Genomic DNA, 22548 nt, shown 5'->3' on the forward strand with positions numbered 1-22548 from the left:
CAGTGTTACTGCAGATAAACGTCCAGGAGAAACTTTCCTACAGACCACGGGGATCTACTGGTATACAAGGGAGAAGGCAGTCTCTCAAGTAACCTGTTCCTGAGATTTGCTAGTACCAACACCAGCCTGGTAGCACGTTGCCAGCCAGTGAAACTCCCGTAAGTGAGGTGCTGTATGCTGACGGTAGTTTGCCCTACAAGCAGCCTAGCTGCTGTAGTCTCACACTGATCTTATTGCAGTAATCCCAACCATTGAATTCAGGGAAGGTGCTTACTTCTGAATAGACGTCCATACGGTTGTGCTGTAAATAAACATATTTCTAGGGCTTATCCTTTCTGGTCTTCAAGTAGCCGCATTTCCAGATTAAGCAGATTCCTCACTTTGATGAAGGAATAGATTCTTCCCTCCTAAATTGCCCTGGTTCCAGTTTATTTTTCTAAAAACAGCGTTTTGTTCGGACTAATTTGCTTATTGCTCATAATTTTGAAATCTATATTTTGCTGAACAAGGGATGCAGGGGTTGGAAAAATTAATCAACACAATCTTGGTGTAGGAACGCCTTCTGGTCCAATCTTTATAGGACTAGTCCCCCAAAGCTGTTTCACCTAAGAAGTGGTTTACTGATTTCATAGTGGTTTCAAGCTTGTACAGTATTGTGTGTTCTGGGGAAGTCTTGGCTTCACCTCATTCTTTCAGCGTTCTGCTGTGGTAATTTAAAAACGGATGTATAAGGCAGCATGGGGCCCAAGCAAAGTTTTAACAGGGATGTGATGTGTGCAGACACAATTGCTGACTGGACTGTGCCCTTGGGTGCATGCTGTGTTTGAGGACTTCACATCATTAGATTGCATATTTTATCTCTCGACAATGCTTGGATTTCACAAAGCATCACTCTTAATTTACACCTTGATCTATTTATACAAAATACCATAGAAACCAGTGCCTGCTTGCATAGACTGTGCTGTTTTTCTATTAATATTTCAGCTCTGTGTGGGTATGAATAATTTAGTTCAGTGTGCTAGTTTTAAAATCTGAGCAACTAGCTTCCCACAGTTCTTCTGAACAAACATAACTTTGTGGCCACAAAGCAGTAAATACGTAGGCTATCATAGTCATGTGAATATTTTAGTTTCCTTGTTACATCCATGTTCTGCGTTCCTCCAAGGAACACAAGATGGAATGCATCATTCTACCCCTCCCTATTTTATCCTCACAACAATCCCATGAGCTAGTTTAAGCTGAGACAAGTTGACTGCCCCAAGGTCACCCCTTGAGCTTCATGGCTGCCTGCATGGGGATTCAAACGCTGTTGTCTCAGGTCCTAGTCGGATGCTGTATCCACTACTTCAACACACTGAATCTGAGGACAGATTTTTAAGAAAGAAAAGCAGTTGGGATAATAATAATAATAACAATAACAATAATAACAATAATTTATTATTTATACCCCGCCCATCTGGCTGAGTTTCCCCAGCCACTCTGGGCGGCTCCCAATCAGGTGTTAAAAACACTACAGCGTTAAATATTAAAAACTTCCCTGAACGGGGCTGCCTTCAGATGTCTTTTAAAGATAGGATAGCTGCTTATTTCCTTCACATCTGAAGGGAGGGTGTTCCACAAGGTGGGCGCCACTACCGAGAAGGCCCTCTGTCTGGTTCCCTGTAGCCTCACTTCTCGCAATGAAGGAACCGCCAGAAGGCCCTCCGAGCTGGATCTCAGTGTCTGGGCTGAACGATGGGGATGAATTGGCAACTTACCCTTCTGTCCTTTTATCAGTTGAGAGTCCAAGGAAAATCTACAAGTGAAGAGGACTAAGATCATATGCTGTGAGGAACATAAGCAATCTTGCTCTTGCCCTTCCTCTGGCTTCTTGAGTGCATTGTAAAATTTATTAGTTTGCCCTTTTCTCACTTGAATAGTGGTTGGTTCCATTCCTCTATAAACATTTCCCTTGCTGATCAGGAGCCAAAGATGTCATCTGCAGAACTCTCTCTGTCTAAATGCTTTTTAAAGCCAAATGGGCCAAAGAGGACTGAAATCAGTTGAGTCTGGAGTGTGCTAAGTGTCTGCAACAGAGATTTATTTGCTTTGATTGATTGTTCTTAAAAGCTCGGGTTTTTGTGTATGCTGAAAGAAGACTTGGTGTGAAGCCTTTTAAGTACATTGGTCAAAGCAGGGCATAACAATTAGCTCTGGTATGGGGTAGTTTTGTTTTTGTTTGGGTAAATGCTGGGATGGGTAAATGAATTCATCAGTTGGCAGTTTTGATAGGTAAGTGGAGTCTGCCCACCTGTCAATCACGTGAAGTCAGTATGACTCCAGGTGACCCATTTTTCCTTTGTAGTGCAGCAAGCCACATGGAAGAAAAATCCAAGATCAGCCAAGCAGGACTTGAATTTACTGCCAGGCAGCTGATAGACGCTGATTTCAAGCTGTGGTTTTCTGTAGGAGTCTGCTGTGCTGCTGAGAGTTCTCCAAGGTGGGCTTGCTCTGCCTGCCTGTCAGCTGATCATTGGTGTTAGTAAGCCTCTCTTGTTGATGCACAATCAGGAGCATACTTTTAAGGAACTAAATTGGGCATTGGCAGCTGCATCTCTACCTGCCCTTCAGACAGGTGGGTGTGGTTTAGGGAAGACAGCCCGGTGGGCCAAATTGGGACCTGTGCTGGGCCTAATTATGCCCATGGCCCATTTATCATGGAATACATGGATATCTTTTTTCCCTCCTGCCTCCTTTGCAAACCTGACAGCATTTTCTCTAGCTAAAACTGCTTTGCTTTAAAGCTGCCAGTTGCTTTGTGAAACGGTATTGTTAAGCTCTGAGTTTACATGAGGTTTTGCGTTCTTTCCAGCCCCATTATCCCATCCTGATTTTAATTTCTGCATCAAAACTGGCCAGACTGTCTTTAGGCTTTATTCTGCAACACTGCACTCAGTTTCCTAAAATTGTTAGCTTGGGTTCTGTAATAGATGCCAGACAATTACAGCCATGCAGCTTTTCATAGCTCTTTCCATGAGTGGCATGAGCTGTCCCTTTTATTGTGCTCATGAAGCTGATAAGGTCACATGTGCTAATTTTACAGTGCAGAGCAGAAACATCCATGTGTGGCCAGATCATGGAATGCATACTAGCTAACAGAAAGACAGGACTTTGAACTGTGTTTGCAGAGTTTATAGGCTCTGCAGGTTTCCTACTTTAGTCCCTGAAATGACCCATTTCTTCAGTATTTTTTGTATAATTGTCACCAAGGCAAAATACATAGGGGTGGGTTTTTTTTTTTAACACCTTGTATTTCTGTTGCACACATCTCAAACTTGCTTAATATTTTTCTACCAGAAATAGTAATCCTCTGAGACTTACTGCATGTGTGCTCAAAGTTAGGAAAGTGCTGCTGATCTGCTTCTTAAATACCTTTTGCTAAATCTTTTGCACTTGTTAATTAAACCTCTTTGTCTTTAAAAACAACGGTGCAGATGTGTCACTGTAATCTGTGCAGCCTCCTGCAGATAATGTGCAACTCGTGTCTTCACCCTTCCTGTACATAACATACACTAGCTTGCTCACACTTCAAATGTGGAAGCAGACGTCAGAGCTGCTCTTGATAGCCTCACGTGGGATGCCAGCAGCAGGCTGATCTTGAGAAAGCAATCAGACTTCACACCATGTTCACCTAATGAATCTTCTAGGGCAGGGCTGCTGTCTCCCCAAAGTGGGCGGGAAGCACTGCAAACTAAAAGGAGGATTAGTGCCATCTGCTGTTTAAATTCAATCCAAACCTGTTAGTTACCCCACACCACCTTTGGTGGAAATGTTTGGGAGTAACATCAATATTATTTCAGTATTTTCAGGCAATGTCCGTTCCTATACCTGAAACTTGGTCTATTTCAGTTGTGACTTAAGCCCTGTTCATGCAATACTCATGTGTAAAGGGCAAGTGTGGCGAAGGGGACCTTCAGGCCACGCATTTAGCACAACCCCCAAAGTCATGCTGCTGCTCTTCCAGTTCCTGCCATTGTCCTGTTGAGCATAATGTCTGCAGCAGGGAGTCTTTTCTGTGCATGGAGCTCCCCTTTTGATTTACGATGCAGGACACTAAATCCTGCACAGAGATCCTGCAGATGTTATGCTCAACATGGTGCAGATGTAGGAGCAGTTCACTACTGGGGGTGGGACTAAATGTATGACCCCATGGCTATTTTTCCCGTGCTTTCTCTCTACATGCAAGTAGCACATGAACAGAGCTTAAGTTTCAGAATCCTTATAACAGGCTGTCCTATTGCATTACATGCACTGATATGACTAAAGTGAGCAATAGTCATCTTCATCTGGGTAAAACTTAGTAAGGCATGTCTGTAGAAGGTTTTGTGCATAAAGCCCAACCTCAATATTTAATGAGAGGTGGAGGTAAGAACACCATGTCCACTGAATGCAGTTCAGAACATCAAATAGCTTTTAATTTATATGTAAAAAATAATATATACACTCAGACACACATATATTGACACCAACTCCTAATCAGGAGCGGCACACTGACCACTTGATTGCTAGCTTAGGAGTTCAGAGTGAAGGCGAAAAGGAAGGATTTGAGCCGTAGAATCAGCTGTGTCATGTTGCTCCAAGTGGACGCTGAGTTCTTGTCAAAAGATGATGCCTTCTGTCCAGGCTGTAAGGATCTTTCCCCAAGCCACTGGGGGGTCAGATGTCCCAACTCTTCTTCTTTCACACTCTTTGGCCTCATCCACACTTCCACAATAGATCTGAACATGGGGAAAGGGGTGGTTGCTCTGACTGAGCGCTAAAGAGAAGTTTTCTGGGGGTGGGGGACAGGAGGACAAGTCAAAGTGTGGATAAGCCCTTTGTGACCTTTCATTTGTTTTCAGATTTATTAGGGGTTTTTTTTGGGGGGGGGGTTGCTGAGGCTTTACTTTCCCTGCCTACATTGCTTTGCCCACTCCAAATTATTTTTCTGAACATACCTGCAGTTGCTTAGCTGCAGTGCCCAGCTGCTAGGAAACAACAGTTGTATCCCATAAAAGCAGACTGCTGTGGCCATACTGTCAGTTGACCTGGGAAAAGAAAAGATAAAGGAGTACACCCTTATACAAATCCAGAGTGGAGTCCCTAGACCATGGGATGGCAGCTTTTATACTTCCTTCTGGCAACTCCTGCAGCCAAGCTGGTGCCAAACGTATTGGTCTGCTTTCCTTTGGACCACATCAGCGAGGCCAAGAGGGGGTTGATTAACATCTGGGCAGCCCAGGACTTCCACACACACTACCCAGGCTTTCACCTCAGGCAGGTTACTTGGGTGCTACTAACCTAGCAGTTTGACTTCACCCCTGAATATGCACTCCATTGTCTGTTGAGACAGACAGATGCTACAACAATAGTTTCTGGTGGGCACACTTTCACATACGCAGTTTATTTTTAACACAGATCCTTTGTAGTGTGTACGTCACAACTTTTTTCCTGTTTATGAAATACAGTTGACCTTTAGCCATATTATGATAATATTCCATGACCTTAATAAAAATGAAACATCACCTTAAGATCTAGTAGGCTAGAGCAATCTTCCTGAAATCTAGTCACCTCTAGATGATTTTGGACTCCAACTCCCTATCAGTCCCAGCCAGCATGACTAGTGGTCAGGGATGATGGGAGTTCTGGTCTATTCCACAACTGGAGGATTTCAGGCCAGGGGAAGCTGTCTTAGAGGCTCGTACTGTGCTTCTACATTCTGCTTTTGCAAGGAGGGTTGCCAAGAGCCTGCTCTGACTTTCGTTTTAATTCCAATGACTAACCGAGGTCTTCCATCCCTGGTAACTTCATATACTTCATAGTTGCAAGTTTGCTTTCATTATTGCTTGGCACCCTTTTTGCACGTCTGCGTCTTCTTCAGAGGACAGTTTGGAGGGGTCACTAAATGACTGAGAAAGGCTGACCAGGTGGCTTTCAGAGGGAGAAGCAGATACCATGTATTAATATGGAGAAGCAATTTCCATATAAATTAGTGAAATTTACATGCAGCTAAATAGGTTTTGAGCCAGGCATAACTCTCAATGCACTATTTGGGCACGTTAAATTTCAGTAACTCAAGCTGATGTTTCTATCTTAAGGGGCGTTTTTTGTTTCCTAATCATCATAGAGTATCTGCTTTCATAAAAGCTGCTGTGCCAGGTGTATCGACAACGTTTGTGTTTTCCTCTATACAGTGGTACCTCGGGTTACAAACACCTTGGGTTACAAACACATCAGGTTACAGACTCCACTAACCCAGAAGTAGTACCTCAGGTTAATGGTGCGGCAGGCCCCATTAGCTAAAGTGGTACCTCGGGTTCAGAACGGTTTCAGGTTAAGAACCAACCGCCGGAACGAATTAAGTTCGTAACCAGAGGTACCACTGTATCTGCTGTCTGTTTTACAAGAGTCCCATGAGTTCCGATTAGGGCTTGGGATAGATTAGAATATCTGCCAGTGTCTTTCAGTTCAGTGCATCCATTGCTGCTTTCACTCAGACTGCTTTGGTGTGCAACCTGATATCTCGTGTATCAGGCACCTGATTGGTTGTCAGGTTCCTGAACCACTGATGTAGGTGGCAAGTACTGTATATGATATTGTGAATGGGACGTCTACCATACCATAGGGAACACATATGCTCTGCATCTCTTTGTGAGAAATAAGAGGGTATACAGCTGGGCTTTTTCTATTGTGACACTGGCTATGTGGAATTCTCTTCCTTGAAAGATCCAGCTGGCACCTTTGCTATGCAACTTCTACCAGCCACTAGAAATGTTTGGTTTTTTTTAAAGCATTTATTGAATTGTGCCTGTGTTTTCTTTAAGGTTTTTATTGATAGAATGAAACATGGACAGAATAAAACATATATACCCTCCCCCTCCACAACTTGCCAGTGGTAATATGTATGTTTCGTTATCATCTCTCTTTTAGTTGACAAAGCAGTATTCCAACTTGTTTTAGTGTGACCATTTATAAACTCTTTTTTTATTATCTGTAAGTCACCTTGAGTGCTCCATGTCTAAACAGGAAACACATTTCCTCAATGGTTAATAAGCCTGTGGCTGGGGGCTCACTGCTTCCCAGCCAAGATGTCTCATCAGGGCTTGTTTTCTCTAATAGCCAGGTGGGTTGTTTGTTTTTTCCTGTAGGAGCATGACATCGAGACTGCTTGCGGAGTTGTTCATGTCACTATGCGGGGCACCCCAAAAGGAAACAGGCCCGCCATCCTCACATACCATGATATTGGCCTAAACCGTAAGTCCCCTTTATTTCTAGGTAAGCAGACCTAGGCAATTTTTGGTTTGCAAGTTCAGCAACTATATTCTTACTGGTGACTTTAAGGACAAGAGAGAACCATGGCACACATTCGGTTCCAGCCTTTCTTTCTTTCTTTCTTGTTTGGTGTGGTCACAGTTCAAAACATGAGCCTAAAGTCAGAATGGAGCAGTGCTTTCAGACTTGGTCATTCCCAGTGTTTTTCTTACAGACAAGTCCTGCTTCAATGCTTTTTTCAACTTTGAAGACATGCAGGAAATCACTCAGCACTTTGCTGTGTGCCATGTTGATGCACCAGGACAGCAAGAAGGGGCTCCCCCTTTCCCCTCTGGGTAAGTGCAGTAGCATCTCTCTGATCTCTGGGGCTGCATGCGCCAGGTTTTAAGACCAGTCTCTGAGGTCCTGTTGTATGGCATGTTGATAAGACACATCAGACAGATTGAGATGAGGCTTTTTCAGTGGCGACACCCTATTTGTGTAATTCTCTCCACTGGGAAAAAAGAAAGCCTGGCTTTAAAGAGAATTCTTCAATCCAAATTTCATTAACTGCTTCATTGTAGTTTAATTGCTACTCTTATTTTTTTATGTGGGCTCCATTTTGTAGTTTTCTATAGTACTTTGCTATATAATGTTGTAAAGGTAAAGGTAAAGGTACCCCTGACCGTTAGGTCCAGTCGCGGACGACTCTGGAGTTGGGGTGCTCATCTTGCTTTACTGGCTGAGGAAGCTGGCGTTTGTCCGCAGACAGCTTCCGGGTCATGTGGCCAGCATGATTAAGCCGCTTCTAGTGAGCCAGAGCACGGAAACACCATTTACCTTCCCGCTGGAGCGGTACCTATTTATCTACTTGCACTTTGATGTGCTTTAGAACTGCTAGGTTGGCAGGAGCAGGGACCGAGCAACGGGAGCTCACTCTGTTGCGGGGATTTGAACCACCAACCTTCTGATCGGCAAGCCCTAGGCTCTGTGGTTTAGACCACAGCACCACCCGTGTCCCCTATATAATGCTGCAGCACTCCTTAATGAGTGGAAGTTATGTAGATGTGATAATGTATGGATTGGAAGGATTTGGGGCAAGGGCTCTACCTCGTTCCTTGCTCTCCTTTTGCTGTACAGAATTCTACCGCTATTGTTGAGAGAGCTTGAAATACAAAAGGCAAACAGAGAGAGCCAGACTTGCCATGCCTGTTTTTGCGTCTTTGCTGTGGAGATAGCTGTAGAGTCTCCCTCAGGAGCTGGGGGAGATGTATGCTATTGGGAATGTTGCCTGCAAGACGAAGGTCTCTTGTGAGCTACTTCGACTTTTAAATTGTGTGGTTTTGGTCAGTACACATATTTATTCCCATATGTCATGCTTCAGCCCCAGGATCTATTATTATTAGACCCTCCTTGCAGAATTGTGTGTTTGACAATGTGCCTTTAAATAACATCTTTAGGTTTTGAGTTAATGTATGTCAGCTATTGGCAGCCTCTCTTGTTAACTAACACCCCCTTTTTATGGTTTCAGATACCAGTATCCCTCTATTGATGAATTAGCTGAAATGCTCCCTGCTGTTCTTACGCACCTGAGGCAAGTATACAAAGACACCCAGACCTTTAATTTGCTTAGCTGCAGGATGTCCACATAGCAGGTCCCCATTCCCCAGAATCTTCCCCAGGAATAGAGGAGAGACATGTGTTTAGGATGCATAGAAATGAAACAGTTGCTCAGTTTCATTTAAATTATGCATGCAGTATTTTTGTAACCACCCCATTGTTCTTCACCATGAACCACAGTAGCTCCCTTCCAGCAGATCATCCATCTCATTGCTGATCTAAAGGACGATGGCTGGGTATGTTAAGGGCTTTGAAGCATGTTCTCACTTTGAACTCTCTTTCAGTCTGAAAAGCGTAATTGGTATTGGCGTTGGAGCTGGCGCTTACATCCTTAGCAAGTTTGCAGTAAGTAGCCTCTGACTGTTGATTTCCCTGTGTGAACAAATTCTGTCTCTCTGTGCTCCATGAATAGGGCTGCCTGTTTATAAAAACACACGTAGCAGAGATGAGTGCAGTAATGAGAAATACTGGTAAGAGCAAGTGAATCATGGATGTCCCAACCCCTCTGGAGGAAGGACTTCCATAAAAAGTTGATGAAAGGTGAGACAGTTAATTCAAAGTGATGGATAGATCCCTGTGGGCTGCTATTCAATCCCAGGAGGATGATCACTCAACAAACTAGTAAATTTACTGTTAAGTGCAAGTTAAGTCTACTAGTCTTCTCATGTATTATTTCCCAGGCTAAACTGAGCTCTTTGGCATACACCCTTAATATTGTGGCTATTTCATTTCGTTTTATTGTATTGCATTTATATACCACCTTTCAAGGAGCTCAAGGCGGTATACATTGCTCATACATGGTTGCCTTATAGTTACTGTGGTCTAGGCTAGTCATTCATACTCCTTTGCATTTTAAAGTACAATATTTGGGAACATACACACTAGACATGTTCCTCAAAAAAGAAGAAATTAATTTTGAATTAAAATGTATTAAATCCTCATTTTCCATTTCCATTTTTTAAAATCTAACCAGAACTTAAGTTTCATCTTTCTGGCTCGTGTTATCTTGCTTTTAGGAACAAAATTATACTAATCGTGACTGAACTCAATAATTCAGTTACTGCTAATGAAGAGTAAGGTTGTACCATATCTTGAACCTTGTTATATTATATATAACAAAAGTGGTCTGTTTTTCAGGTTAAAAAACTCTCTTTCCTTACTCTTATCATATTAGACAGCTGAGTCATATAAGCCGTGTCCCAGATTCTCATGCCAATCTTTGGGGGAAAGGGAGGATTAAATCTTTTTCCACCTGCAATTTACAAGTGGTTTTTTTGTTGTTGTTGTTGTTTTTTTAGTTGCATCACCCTGACTTGGTGGAAGGTCTGGTACTTGTTAACATTGACCCATGTGGGAAAGGATGGATGGACTGGGCAGCATCCAAGGTAGGATTGCTCTTCCATAATTGGGATGCCAATGCTGATTTACATTATTCAGTTACTGGAACTATGTTTTAGTGAATGCTTTGGTATTATTGATTACTGCTTTGTCTTTCATTTTTTTGCTTTTTTTAAGCAAAGGTCAAACTCTTCTGTTCTTTATTCTAATTACCGTATTTTTCGTCCCATAGGACGCTCCGTCCCATAGGACGCACCTAGTTTTTTGGGGGGAAAATAAAGGAAAAAAATTTTCCCTTTATTTCCCCCCCCCCCAAAAGCAGGTCGGGGAAACCCAACCAGGTCGAGGAACAGCGGGATGGCACCGCTGCGCCTCCCTGCTGTCCCCCAAGCTTGTGGGGCTGGCCGATGTCTGCCTGGCGCGAGGGGCGCTCTGCTTCAGGGCGCCCCTCGCGCCAGGCGGCAGGCTGCTATCCGCAGTGTGGGGAGCCCTGCGGGGAGCTCCTGCAGGGCTCCCGACCCTGCGGATGTCTGCCTGGCGCGAGGGGCGCTCTGCTTCAGGGCGCCCCACCCGCCGGGCGGCAGGCTGCTATCCGCAGCCTAGACATGCCTGCGGGACCTCCCGCAGGGCTGCCTAGGCTGCGGATGTGTTCTCGAAGCGCCGGGCGTTCTGCTTTTAGGGCGCCCGACGCTCCGGGAAGCAGGCTGCTATCCGCAGCCTAGACATGCCTGCGGGACCTCCCGCAGGGCTGCCTAGGCTGCGGATGTGTTTCCGAAGCCTGGAGAGCGAGAGGGGTCAGTGCGCACCGACCCCTCTCGCTCTCCAAGCTTCAGCGAAAGCCTGCATTCGCCCCATAGGACGCACCCAGATTTCCCCTTCATTTTTGGAGGGGAAAAAGTGCGTCCTATAGGGCGAAAAATACGGTACTTGCATTGTATCACTAGAGATACCCAGCCATATAGCTGACACAGAGCCAAAGAACACACTTTTCTATACACCGTATTTATCCATCTATAAGACGCACCTCCCATGTATAAGACGCCCCCTATTTTGGGGGAGTCAGATTTAAGAAAATGGGAGGGGAGATGGCCCAGATGATAAGACACCCCCTAATTTTTGATATTATTTTTTAGGGAAAAAACCTAGTCTTTAAGACTAGAAAAATATGGTACATTTTCTATGGCAATGCATATGGAATGCAACAGGCAGTTTAAAAATAAATAAAAAAGAGCCAGTGGGATGGAGCTTTTAAACAAGAAAAGAAATACTTCCTTTTGCCTTCATATGCACTGTTGTATAATTGTTTGCCAGATTTATGCACACCAGGGTAGCCAGTGTGGTCCCCTCCAGATCTTGGATTACATCTTTCATTAGCCCCATCATGTCTGCGCAGAAGTAAAATCCCACTGGATTTAATGTGGTTTCCTCAAAAGTAAATGGGTGTTGGAGTTGTGACTGCAGCCTGTTCTGTGTTGCTTGACTACTGTGTAGTACCGCCACTTGAAATAATTTGACTTTTCTTTCCCCCCCCCAGTTTTCTGGGTGGACAACAAACATTGTGGACATTGTTCTGGCTCACCATTTTGGTCATGTAAGTCAACTGCTGGATCCAATATTGAAAATGCCTATTAATATAAAGAACTTTAAATAAAAATGAACTGCTTTGATCCTAACCTCAGTAGCTGCTTACAATAGCATTATTATTGTCTCAGTTTTGAGTTGTTGGATGAGTAAAAAAAAAGTGTGTGTTGACATTCTGCTCCCCTTTTCTTGAGCATTCTGGGATGACCAGGCATTGCTAAACATTCCAGCACTGGAATATTTCCCGTGTGTTGATTCTTTATGTGTATATTCATGCTGCAAGTACATGTATATGTGACCTCCCACTATCTCTCCTTCCTTTACAGCAAGCTCTTCATACAAGTGTTGTATTTGTAATATTTATATTCTGTCTCTTAGGGCGTAGGCCTCTCGATGTGGTGTACAACTAAAGGAGTTTAATTGGAAATACATCAGAGTGTTTAAAAAACACACATAATAATCCAGAATTATAAAGAAGTGCCAAGTTTCAGGAATCAGTTCCGTTAAAAACATTGTAAAAGGCAAACTAAAGCAAATGAGTCTTAAAAGGCATGTTTGAAAGCTTGTATTGAAAGGGTTTTTTGTAGTTCCATATGACAAATTCATCACATATTTGCTTTTTTTTTTTTTTTAATAGCATGGTTAGCAAGACAACTGATTAGAATATTTGTCATTCTTCACCAGGAAGAACTGCAAGCTAACTTGGAGCTCATCCAGACCTACAGACTTCATATTGCACAGGACATCAATCAGGAGAACTTACAGCTCTTTGTCACCTCCTATAACAGGTACAAGACTGGTATAGAATCCTGTTTCACACACACACACACACACACAACCTTGAAAGTATAGCTGTGCATACATAGTGCTTCTGCAGCAGTTGACAGCATGTATATTGGAATAGCCTTTGTTTTAAAAAAATCAAAGAGCCTCCCTCGTTCAAGAAGCTTGCCAGGTTCCCTTCTTCAGTTTAAGATCCAGTGCCATCGACACGTGTCCCTATAATGTTGTTCTAGTTGTCAGGGCTTTTTTTATCTAAGCAAAATCTTAGTCTGGTTGCTTCATTCTTTTTATGCTTTCTAGCTTATGAATAGAGCAACAAACTAGGAGATAAAGTAGTCATGTGGCAAGCTGAGGGGTGGGTGGGGACTAAAGCACATGTGCCTCTTGTTGGTAACAAGAGGGAAATTGTGCACCTCGTAGAGTAGTTAGGCCAGGCACCCCCAAACTTGGCCCTCCAGATGTTTTGGGACTACAGTGCGCATCATCCCTGACCACTGGTCCTGTTAGCTAGGGATGGTGGGAGTTCTAGACCCAAAACTTCCGGAGGTCCGAATTGGGGGATGCCTGAGTTAGGCAATGCCCACATTGCCTCCATCCCAGCCTTGTTTGACTTGGTCCTCTCCTATTGTCTTCCTAGCCGTAGAGATCTGGACATTGAGAGGCCAGTCTTGGGTATGACTGAAGAGGCAGGAAAAACACTCAAGTAAGTTTATCTTGGTCATCTTTGAACCTGTGCTTGAAATTATGTAGAATTTCTTTTCTAAGTTTAGCAGTATTCTGTTTCCTCTGTTTCCCCATTGCCCGTGAACCTAGAGTTCCACGTCCTTTAAAAATATTAATGTAGTACATGATTTATCTCCTTTTGCAATGCTTTTGGTAGAACAACTTGCAAATTGGACGCTTAATTGAGTTATCTGCACCCCAAATATCTACTTCAGGCTATCTAACTGCCTTTATTTTTATTTAATTCATTTCTCTCTCCTAAAGTTGAAAAAGACCTCCAAGTCAGTTAAACCCCAACCTGCTGCTAATGCAGGAAATCCATTGATAGATACATGGCTGTGCAGACTCCGTTTAAAAACCTCTAACAAAGGAATGCCTTCTAGGCATTTTGTTTCACCGGGGCGATTCTTCCTAAAGTTCAGTTGAAATCCCCTTTTTTGCAATTCAAACCAATTGGTTCTGGTCCTACCCTCTGGAACAACAAAAACCAAATGTGATCCATTTATGTCATAGCCCTTCAGATGTTTGAAAAACTGTTGCTGGGGTGATGGATGTTTCATGTCATAGGCCTTCAGCCAGTCATTGCACTGCACAGTGGGTATCTGCCCTAAAGCACAGATAATTATTTCCCCAAGCTCCATCGTGGGGAAAAAGTTGTACATGTGAACAAAATATGGTGAGTTCACTTTCCCAGTGACTCTATCAGTTGGTACAGGCATGTTTGAATGAATGAATGAATGTACACTGGCATTAAGTACATTAAGAAATAGTGATCTAGTATAGAAATATAGCATAATGAAGTATTCATGAACATGACGTTGTATCTGGTGAAGTCCCTGTGTGCACGGAATGTCTTCTGCTTGCACAACAAACCTTTCCCTCCCCTACACACCTCCTGCGTCTCCCCAAATCTTCTCTGGGGGTTCTCCCAAGACTCCAATAGCTAGTATGGTGGGATGTTTTGTTGCAAAGAAATGGAGATGTATTGCAGACCAGAAATGCAGGGTATTCAAATGAACAGGAACTGTAATACAAATGATGGTATTTTCTTGGTTTAGGGTTGCTTTATAGAAATGCCAGCAACTCTTAGAAAAAAAAATAAAACAGCAGAATTTATGACAGCAGGAGTTGATGCTTGTTTAAATTGTGCAGACTACAACTTTATCCTGTGGATTTTGTACAGGTGTCCTGTCTTATTAGTGGTTGGGGACAGCTCACCAGCAGTTGAAGCTGTGGTAAGTATGCCTGGTTATTATACTCCTTACTCTCCGCTTCCTTCGTTTCTTGGAAGATAGAACTCTGCAAATTTCACACAATCCGTTCAAGTAGTATTTATCAAGTGAGATGTTTGCTTCTATCCATGAGTCTTGAATTTGTGTGAGGATAAAATACAGGCCATTGCTTTTTAAACTATTCAATTATTGATTTTCATAATATATAATCATAACAAAGTTCCCATTTCCCCACCTCCCAGAATATAGTTTTGTGATAGCAGAATAGTCAATGAATTATTGAAAAGTATTCTGCTGGGCAAATGAAGGTGTCCTTCCACAGGTCTCCTTTAATTTGCCGGTGGTCTGTATTCATGTTCTTTTGTGAGGGCATAAGAAAGAAAGCGGAACCATTTTTTTATAAACTTAGTCTGATTTTTGTTATTAATCCATCATTGCCGTACTTTATCTGTTAGCTTGTCCATCAGAGCCGAGTCCCAAATCTGTAAAAATCAGATTTCAAAAAGATTGCCATTCAAAGTACTCTAAAATTTAGCAACAGTAAGTCTGACAGCTATCATAAGCTGAGTTATGAAATACTTTTAATTACTGATGAGCTGTCAAAGCTCTTTGACACAGGTATAATTTCTCCTCCTGGTGCCTTAACGTTCAAGGGGAGGGTGGGGGATCTCAGCACTGAACTGTAGTTAATATCTGGCCAAATTTCAACACACATATCCTACCAGTTAGGCATAGATTGGGGTGCTGATGATTGGATACGTGTCTAGATCCATGCAGCCCATTCTGATGTTATGAAGGCAATGTATATTGAGTGACTCTTTTTGTCTCTCAGTTCATTCCCTTCTGCTCTCACAAAGATTCAAGTGAGTAAAATAACATCAACACCACCCCTAAGAGATGTGGTTGTGTGAAGTGGTGTTTCCACTTCCCTCTCAAATTCTCTGTTCTCAAATCAAGTGAGTTTTCAGCACCATAGTTTCTCTGGCTGCTATAGTTAACAGTGAATCGGTATCTCTGCTTTCAGTGTCAACTGGAGGTTGAGAAATTTAGAATGTATGTGCTGTCTCTGCTTTTTGCTTCCTGGAGACTTGCCTCAGTTTTTCATTTATGTCATTTTATTCTGCTGTTAACATTAAGGTTAGATAAGGCTGTTCAAGCTTAATGGCTGAGCAGAAATTTGAACACAGGACTTCCAAGTCCAACTTTTTATTCACTGTACAGTGGTACCTCGGGTTACATATGCTTCAGGTTACAGACTCCGCTAATCCAGAAATAGTGCTTCAGGATAAGAACTTTGCTTCAGGATAAGAACAGAAATCATGCTCCGGTGGTGCGGCGGCAGCAGGAGGCCCCATTAGCTAAAGTGGTGCTTCAGGTTAAGAACAGTTTCAGGTTAAGAACGGACCTCCGGAATGAATTAAGTACTTAACCTGAGGTACCACTGTATTGGCTTTTGATGTCATAGCTAGACTTTATTAGATATAACCAACATTGTGCACTCTGTGTTTTGGGACTACAGTTCCCATCATCTTTGTCCGTGCTGAGGATTATGGGAATTGGAGTCCAACAACATCTGGAGTTCCCCACATTGGGTACCTCTGGTCTACATTTTCATGCGTTTTTCATATGGGTGCCGGTATATCAGTCACATCAGATACCCGGAAAAACACTCAATCCTAACAACTACTTCTTTTTCTTCTTCTTCTTCTTCTTCTTCTTCTTCTTCTTCTTCTTCTTCTTCTTCTTCTTCTTCTTCTTCCTTATGCTGTCCATCTGAGTGGGTTCCCCAAGACATTCTGGGCAGCTTCCAACAAATTAAAACACAATATAACATCAAACATTAAACATTTCCCTCAACAGGGTTGGCTTCAGATGTCTTCTAAAAGTCAGATATTTGTTTATTTCCTTGACATCTGACGGAAGGGCATTCCACAGGGTGGGCACCACTACCGAGAAAGAACGGGGACATTTATCTACCAAATCCCTTACTATGATGTGCTGCTGCTGAAGTATGATATTCCTGTATCCAGTCCCCACCTTTGCTGGATCCTTGGTAATAACTATGAATTAGATAAATAACGGAGAGGGGGAAATAAATGCTGTTTTGTGCTTTGTAGGTTGAATGCAATTCACGGCTGGATCCAATGAATACAACACTCTTGAAGGTAACCATCAACTATGAGTGGCTGTCTTGGGGGCTGTCATTCTAGAGTTCATTGTGGTTCCTGGTTTGCCATTCTCCACTACATAAGAACAGTCTGCTGGATTGGACCAAAGGCCCCATCTAGTTCATAACTCTGTTCTCACAATGGCTGACCAGACGCCTATGGGAAGCACGTAAGCAGATCCAGAGGGCAATAGCAATTGTGACATCCTGGTAGCCTTATTCTCCATTGACTTGTGTGATACTCTTTCAAAGCCATCCAAGTTGATATCTTTCACTATCTCACGCAAGAGTGAATGCCATAGTTTAACAGTGCCCTGCATGAAGAAGTATTTTCTTTTGCCTGCCTCGAGTCTTCATTTGAGGTCCCTGAGTTCTAGTGTTATGACAGAGGAAGAAATCGGAGTTGTATACCTGCATTTAAGTGTACTCTGGAGGCTGCGCTGAAATGGCAGCAGGGAATGGGTTTGTTAACAGCTGTGCTTCCTCTTAGTCCAAATCCAGAAATGAGGGCTAACCTCAACCCTATTAAATATACTTCCCTTTCGCCGTCTTCCCCAGTGACTAATGTCACTGAAGGCTCCCTGTCTCAGCATGCCATTCATTTTCTTTCCCTGAGGAAACTTCAATTTAAAGCTATGTTTGCTGGAAATAGACACTGTGTCTCAGCTTGATGCTATAATCCACCACTTGCTGGGCTAATTTAGGCTTCATTTGTTTGCTCAGCATTTTCAGCTGAATGTCATTTTATCTTGGTTTTGACTCTCTCCTTTCCCCATTTCTTCTTGCAGATGGCAGACTGTGGAGGGCTCCCTCAAGTCGTTCAGGTGAGCTCTCATTTTAGTGGGTCTCCTGCATCTTGTATGCTTTTAGGGGTGTAAATAATGGCTATGTTTATGTTTATGCTTTTATTTATATTTATTTTTTCAGCCTGGGAAACTGACTGAAGCCTTCAAGTATTTCGTGCAGGGAATGGGCTACAGTAAGTTATAACAACACTGTCTTATTTCACAGAGGGCAGGATTGGGAATTACCTGTCATTCAGACCCCACTAGGCTGCTGATAGGTCTCTTTTTCCCCCCATTGAGACTTGGTGTTTTTCACTATTGGCCAATATGGTCCATGCATATTGCTGGACTTGGAAGAAGGCCTTGTCTGAACTGTAGGCATATTTGTCCAGATTCCCAAATTCCTCAGTGAGTGGATTAAATTGGGAGAGTTCCAAAAAGGAAAATGTTAATTGCCAAGGTCTATCCTGTGGTTAAAGGGACGCGGGTGGAGCTGTGGATTAAACCACAGAGCCTAGGACTTGCCGATCAGAAGGTCAGCGGTTCGAATCCCCACGACAGGGTGAGCTCCCGTTGCTCAGTCCCTGCTCCTGCCACCCTAGCAGTTCGAAAGCACGTCAAAGTGCAAGTAGATAAATAGGTACCACTCTGGTAGGAAGGTAAACGGTGTTTCCTTGTGCTGCTCTGGTTTGCCAGAAGCGGCTTAGTCATGCTGGCCACATGACCCGGAAGCTGTACGCCGGCTCCCTTGGCCAGTAAAGCAAGATGAGCGCCGCAACCCCAGAGTTGGCCACGACTGGACCTAATGGTCAGGGGTCCCTTTACCTATCCTGTGGTTAGATTGGCAGCCCTGTACTTGTATTCAGAACAGGATCAAGCCTTTTGCTACAGCTGACTTCATGGGGGGGGGGGGAATTCCTGCATCGCCTGTCTTCCTGATCTGTGTGCCTGTAGCAAAAAGAAGGTACATTGAAATTAATTTTAGGGTTGGGGGGGGGGGGGAATCACTTGACATTTTAAGGCCCAAGAAAGTAGAAACTATATTTGCAGGTCATCTAGTGCGGTGTTAAGCACATTGCCTGAAGTTCTACCATGTTGCAAATACTGAAAGACTGAGTGTTCAAGCTTGGTGCTCAAGCAGCGTACATTCTTCTAGGCATGTCATGTCTACACTAACCTGTATTTCCCATTCCCTCTCTTGTCTTTGCTTCCAGTCCCTTACGTGCAGCTCAGTCACCTGAGCACTGAGTCAGGTACCTACAAGTGTGTGGCTGGTTTGACTGAGTTACTTTTTTTTCTGATGCGTTACTCTGCTTCTAGCATGGCCTGGCGACATTTTGCATTCTTAGGCCATCCCACTGTACGCTTCTTGCGCTACAATTTTCTTAGTGGTTTCATTTGCATTTGGTTGACTGTTGCATGGTTCTGCAGCTCAGTGATGATCCAGGAGTAAAATCTATGATTCCTGGCATCTTCTTCTTTTTTGAAACTACTATGTGAGCATAGTAGTTTATGCACTCTTATGCACACACAGAGAGGTGACTGCATTGCAATGAGTCTTTGGCAGTTATGCACATCAGGCCTTAAGCATCCTCAATCATGCGTGCATTTCATTTTCATACCTGAGAATGGAGTCATATGCTTAAAATAAAACAGAATTCTCAACCCCGGAATTTCCTCATACATAGGTTTGCCATATGTCTGGAATTTCCAGAAGACCACTGTCTCTAGCAATGTCCGTCCAACAGGGTTGGGCAAAACTCAACAACTTTTCTGTCCGGGTTGTCACTGTTTGAAATACAGCAACCCTATCATACAGCAGATGGGGAGGGGGCACTTGCAAGTGGGAGGGGTACAAAATGAAAACGCAACTAGGGAATGTGGGGGTGGAGCAGCTGGGTGGGCTTGCATCTGCAGGGGAGCTTGGAAGGATTAAGCACCTATTCCCACCTGCTGTTTCTCCTTTACAATGCCCCCCCACATTTGTTTCACCATGGTAAACATGGGTTTGGGAAACTTGCATTTGCCAGTGTGACATTGCGCTATCACCATGGAGGCAGCTCCGAAAAGGCGATACGTTTTTTTGTTTGTTTTCCTGCAGCACCACTCCCCCCCCCCCCACTTTACGCTTCTTCCATTTCGAAGGCATTTTCTAGTAAGGTAAAACAAAACTTGCTTATTTCTGGTCTTCACTGCCTCTCTTCTTCCAGTGCCGTCTGCAAGTATGACCAGACTGATCCGCTCCCGGACCCAGTCGTCCTCCAGCGTTGGCTCTGGAGAGAGCAGCAGCCAAACACGGTCTCAAGCCAGCAACCCAGGGGAGGCAGCGGCTGGAATTCCTGGAGCAGCTGGTGCTCCTCAGACTATGGAAGTATCCTGCTAAGCAAGCAACCATCTTCTGTATCCAGACAATCCCTCTTCTCCCCTTCTGAACCCCCCCAGAATCCAGTGTTCACCCAAACATGTGGCATTAATAAGTCCCCCTCCCCACCTTGTGCCTGCCCATCTTACTTGCCACCTTCTCAGCTATTTGTCTCTTTGGCATTATGTTCCAAATCTTTTCTTTTTTTCCTGCATTGGCTACAGAAACATAGGCTGTGTACAGAAAACAGGAGTGGGCTTGTGGGCCTTTGGGGTGGGGAGGGTTGGTTGTGCAGGGTGAGTGCCTCTTTCCCCTTCCTTTGCTGACACACAATCCAGAGCAGTCTCTCTCTCCTTTCTCACCACACGGCCGCCATGTTTCAGGTGAGCTGTCTGCTTTGCATTTATTCCGCACCACCACCGCTCCCGGCCTTCATACGTAACCTGCTTCTTGTGATGTTTAGCATTTTGACAAAAAGGATTTTACTGTGCGGGTATTTGCTCAGCCTTGGTTGTTGTTTTTTTACTCTTTGGAACATGCTCTGAGAAAGTGGGGAGGTTTCATGACTCAACCATGGCTGTCAGCTGATCGGCGCTGCACAGAGCAATGCTTTGGGTGGGTGGGGAACATTTACGAGTGACTCAAGGGCTGGCCAATCAATGCTGTGCTAACCTAGCTTCTACTCAAACTGGAAAAGCAGAATCCTCCTGAGCTCAGACTGTGTGTGTGTGTGGCACAAGTGTGGCAAGTGAGCTTCCCCAGCGCGCTCGCCACATCTGTACGCATCCATTGCGCTAACATTCCATTGGTGCTAACGGAGAGAGTTACTGTATATGTTGGTGCCATTCCTCCCCCCCCCCCGGCCCTGATTCCTGTGTTGTCAAACCATGTGAAAGTGGTGGGTCTCCTGTTTTGTTTTGAATCCAAATCATTTCTGTGGCTTGTGCACTTAGAACTGCTTTCTAGTCGTGCTTCTGCTGAAGGTTATTAGGGCTCTTGGCTGCAGTCTTTACAATGTCTTTGGGGCAGGGGTGAAGATTCAGTGTTTTAAAACTTCAGGGTGGGGGTGGGGGTCTTGAATCCTGCACTGTCTGAACTCTTGAGTGCATCCCAGCATATATGCTGCATATTTTCACACTGTAAGGAAGTGTAAGTCTTTCATAGCTGAGGTGGGTGAAAGGCATGCAAAAGGATCTCCTACCAGGGCTGCTGGGACACCAATTAAAGAAAGAGCTAGGTTTCTCGTGAGCTTAGCTGTCTCTGATGAAAGTGTCCTATTCAGCAGTGTACAAGGGATTTTATACATTCTGCGATAGCCGGAGTGCTGGGTTGTAGAGGCTTTAGAAAGGGAGTTGGATTATATTTAGAATGACTGACTTCTGCCACCCTGGGGGTGGGCGGCGGGGGGGCCAGTGCTTTCCCAAGCTGGAGAAGAAGAAGAAAACAGTTGGCTTAAGATGTTCATACAAATATCTTACCCTGACTGTTTCATGATAGTGACTTGCACAATCAATTACACCTGTTAGACAGCCACTCTCCAAAAATGAAATGAATTTTCCAAAATATATTTAATGGTTGAGTAAAGTGAACTATATATTAACTGAAAAACCATAGAATTCTAAATCATTGATGGAGGATTGTTTTTTCAGCCTAGGTCCAAGTAGTCACACAGTGTTCTATGGTAATAATGTCAATTTTGATGTAGCAGCAATTTTGATGTTCAACAACTGGGAAGTGTTTATTCTATATTTGCTAAACTTGCTGGACACTGATGCATTACAATTGCAATGCCAGTTCTATTAAAGTGTATGTAGTCCAATCCCACCCCCATTTTCCTGGTTTAAAACTGGCATTCTGCAAACTTCCCTATTCACTGCTATAGCCTCCTCATGGGAAATCCCCAAGCCTTTTAATTATTAAACATGCTGTTTGCAATATGTGGGAGTAACTTAGCAAACTGGTCAGCGGAGACTTCAGATTATGGTTTTGGACATATGGAGGGACAGACAAGCCAATTTTATAGCCTTTCCCCAAGCAGTTATGTTGCTACAAAAAACTTGGGGTGCGGGTGGGACTATATTGGGTCTATGATTTGTTCTGCTTGCATTATGCAGGCGTCTTGAGCTTGTATTGAGCTAAGGGAATGCATCTGTGTACTGTATAATGTAACAGTGTGCTCTGTTTAGGGCCTGTTTTTTTATATATTTTTCATAGGCTGATATTAAACTCTATTGTCTTGACAAATTCAGCACTCTTGATAGAAGTGGGTAGGTTTGCCCTGGGAGCTAGATAGTTCCCAGATTATATTGATCTCCTGAATTTGAAAGGTTGCTGCTTTTCTGCTTCCTCTTGGGTCACAGAAGACCAGAAGTGTGTGATTTCTGATCTGATAAAAGGGTGAAATAATTGCTGATGTGCTGCTGACTTATTCATAATACGGTGGCAGAATATACTTGGCTCATGGGGCCAAGATCCTTGGAAAAACCAGGTTCGGCTCTGTTTCAAATAGGGAACCGGAAGATTCTGCTTGGGAGGGAAAATTCGTACCAATTAAATAAAGCTATAATCGAGTCTCGTTGTTAATGTGGCTCTGTGTGTTTATTCCATGTTTGGACTAGTTTCCATTAATTTCCAGAGCTCAGAACTATCAGATTTTGACATCAAATGACTTGGTCATCAAATGAAACA

General features: G+C 43.6%; 1 protein-coding gene and 1 long non-coding RNA gene across 11 annotated transcripts in view; one reads left to right on the plus strand and one right to left on the minus strand.

Moving 5' to 3' along the window:
* Window positions 1-22443, plus strand: part of NDRG3 (NDRG family member 3) — a 68369-nt gene extending 45926 nt beyond the window's left edge. For 6 of the 10 annotated variants that reach the window (XM_083444076.1, XM_083444074.1, XM_083444073.1 and 3 more), the window contains 13 exons: window positions 7167-7272; window positions 7505-7625; window positions 8801-8863; window positions 9174-9234; window positions 10188-10274; window positions 11762-11818; window positions 12493-12596; window positions 13229-13294; window positions 14498-14549; window positions 16664-16711; window positions 17502-17537; window positions 17641-17692; window positions 19709-22443. In XM_083444076.1, the coding sequence (XP_083300202.1) occupies window positions 7167-7272; window positions 7505-7625; window positions 8801-8863; window positions 9174-9234; window positions 10188-10274; window positions 11762-11818; window positions 12493-12596; window positions 13229-13294; window positions 14498-14549; window positions 16664-16711; window positions 17502-17537; window positions 17641-17692; window positions 19709-19881 (1026 nt within the window). In that variant the 3' untranslated portion in view covers window positions 19882-22443. Of the gene's footprint in view, window positions 1-7166; window positions 7273-7504; window positions 7626-8800; window positions 8864-9173; window positions 9235-10187; window positions 10275-11761; window positions 11819-12492; window positions 12597-13228; window positions 13295-14497; window positions 14550-16663; window positions 16712-17501; window positions 17538-17640; window positions 17693-18712; window positions 18752-19708 lie in introns of all 10 variants that reach the window. The other 4 variants (XM_083444071.1, XM_083444068.1, XM_083444072.1 and 1 more) reach the window with 1 other exon arrangement.
* On the minus strand, window positions 17790-18706 carry LOC310679232. The gene is made up of 2 exons (XR_014512167.1): window positions 18324-18706; window positions 17790-17960 (listed from the first exon to the last, which is right to left on the minus strand). It is a non-coding gene; the product is annotated as an uncharacterized lncRNA (long non-coding RNA).
* Window positions 22444-22548: the final 105 nt, after the last annotated feature.

Source organism: Podarcis tiliguerta (assembly GCF_965153285.1).
Source record: "Podarcis tiliguerta genome assembly, chromosome: 6".
Taxonomy (NCBI): Eukaryota; Metazoa; Chordata; class Lepidosauria; order Squamata; family Lacertidae; genus Podarcis; species Podarcis tiliguerta.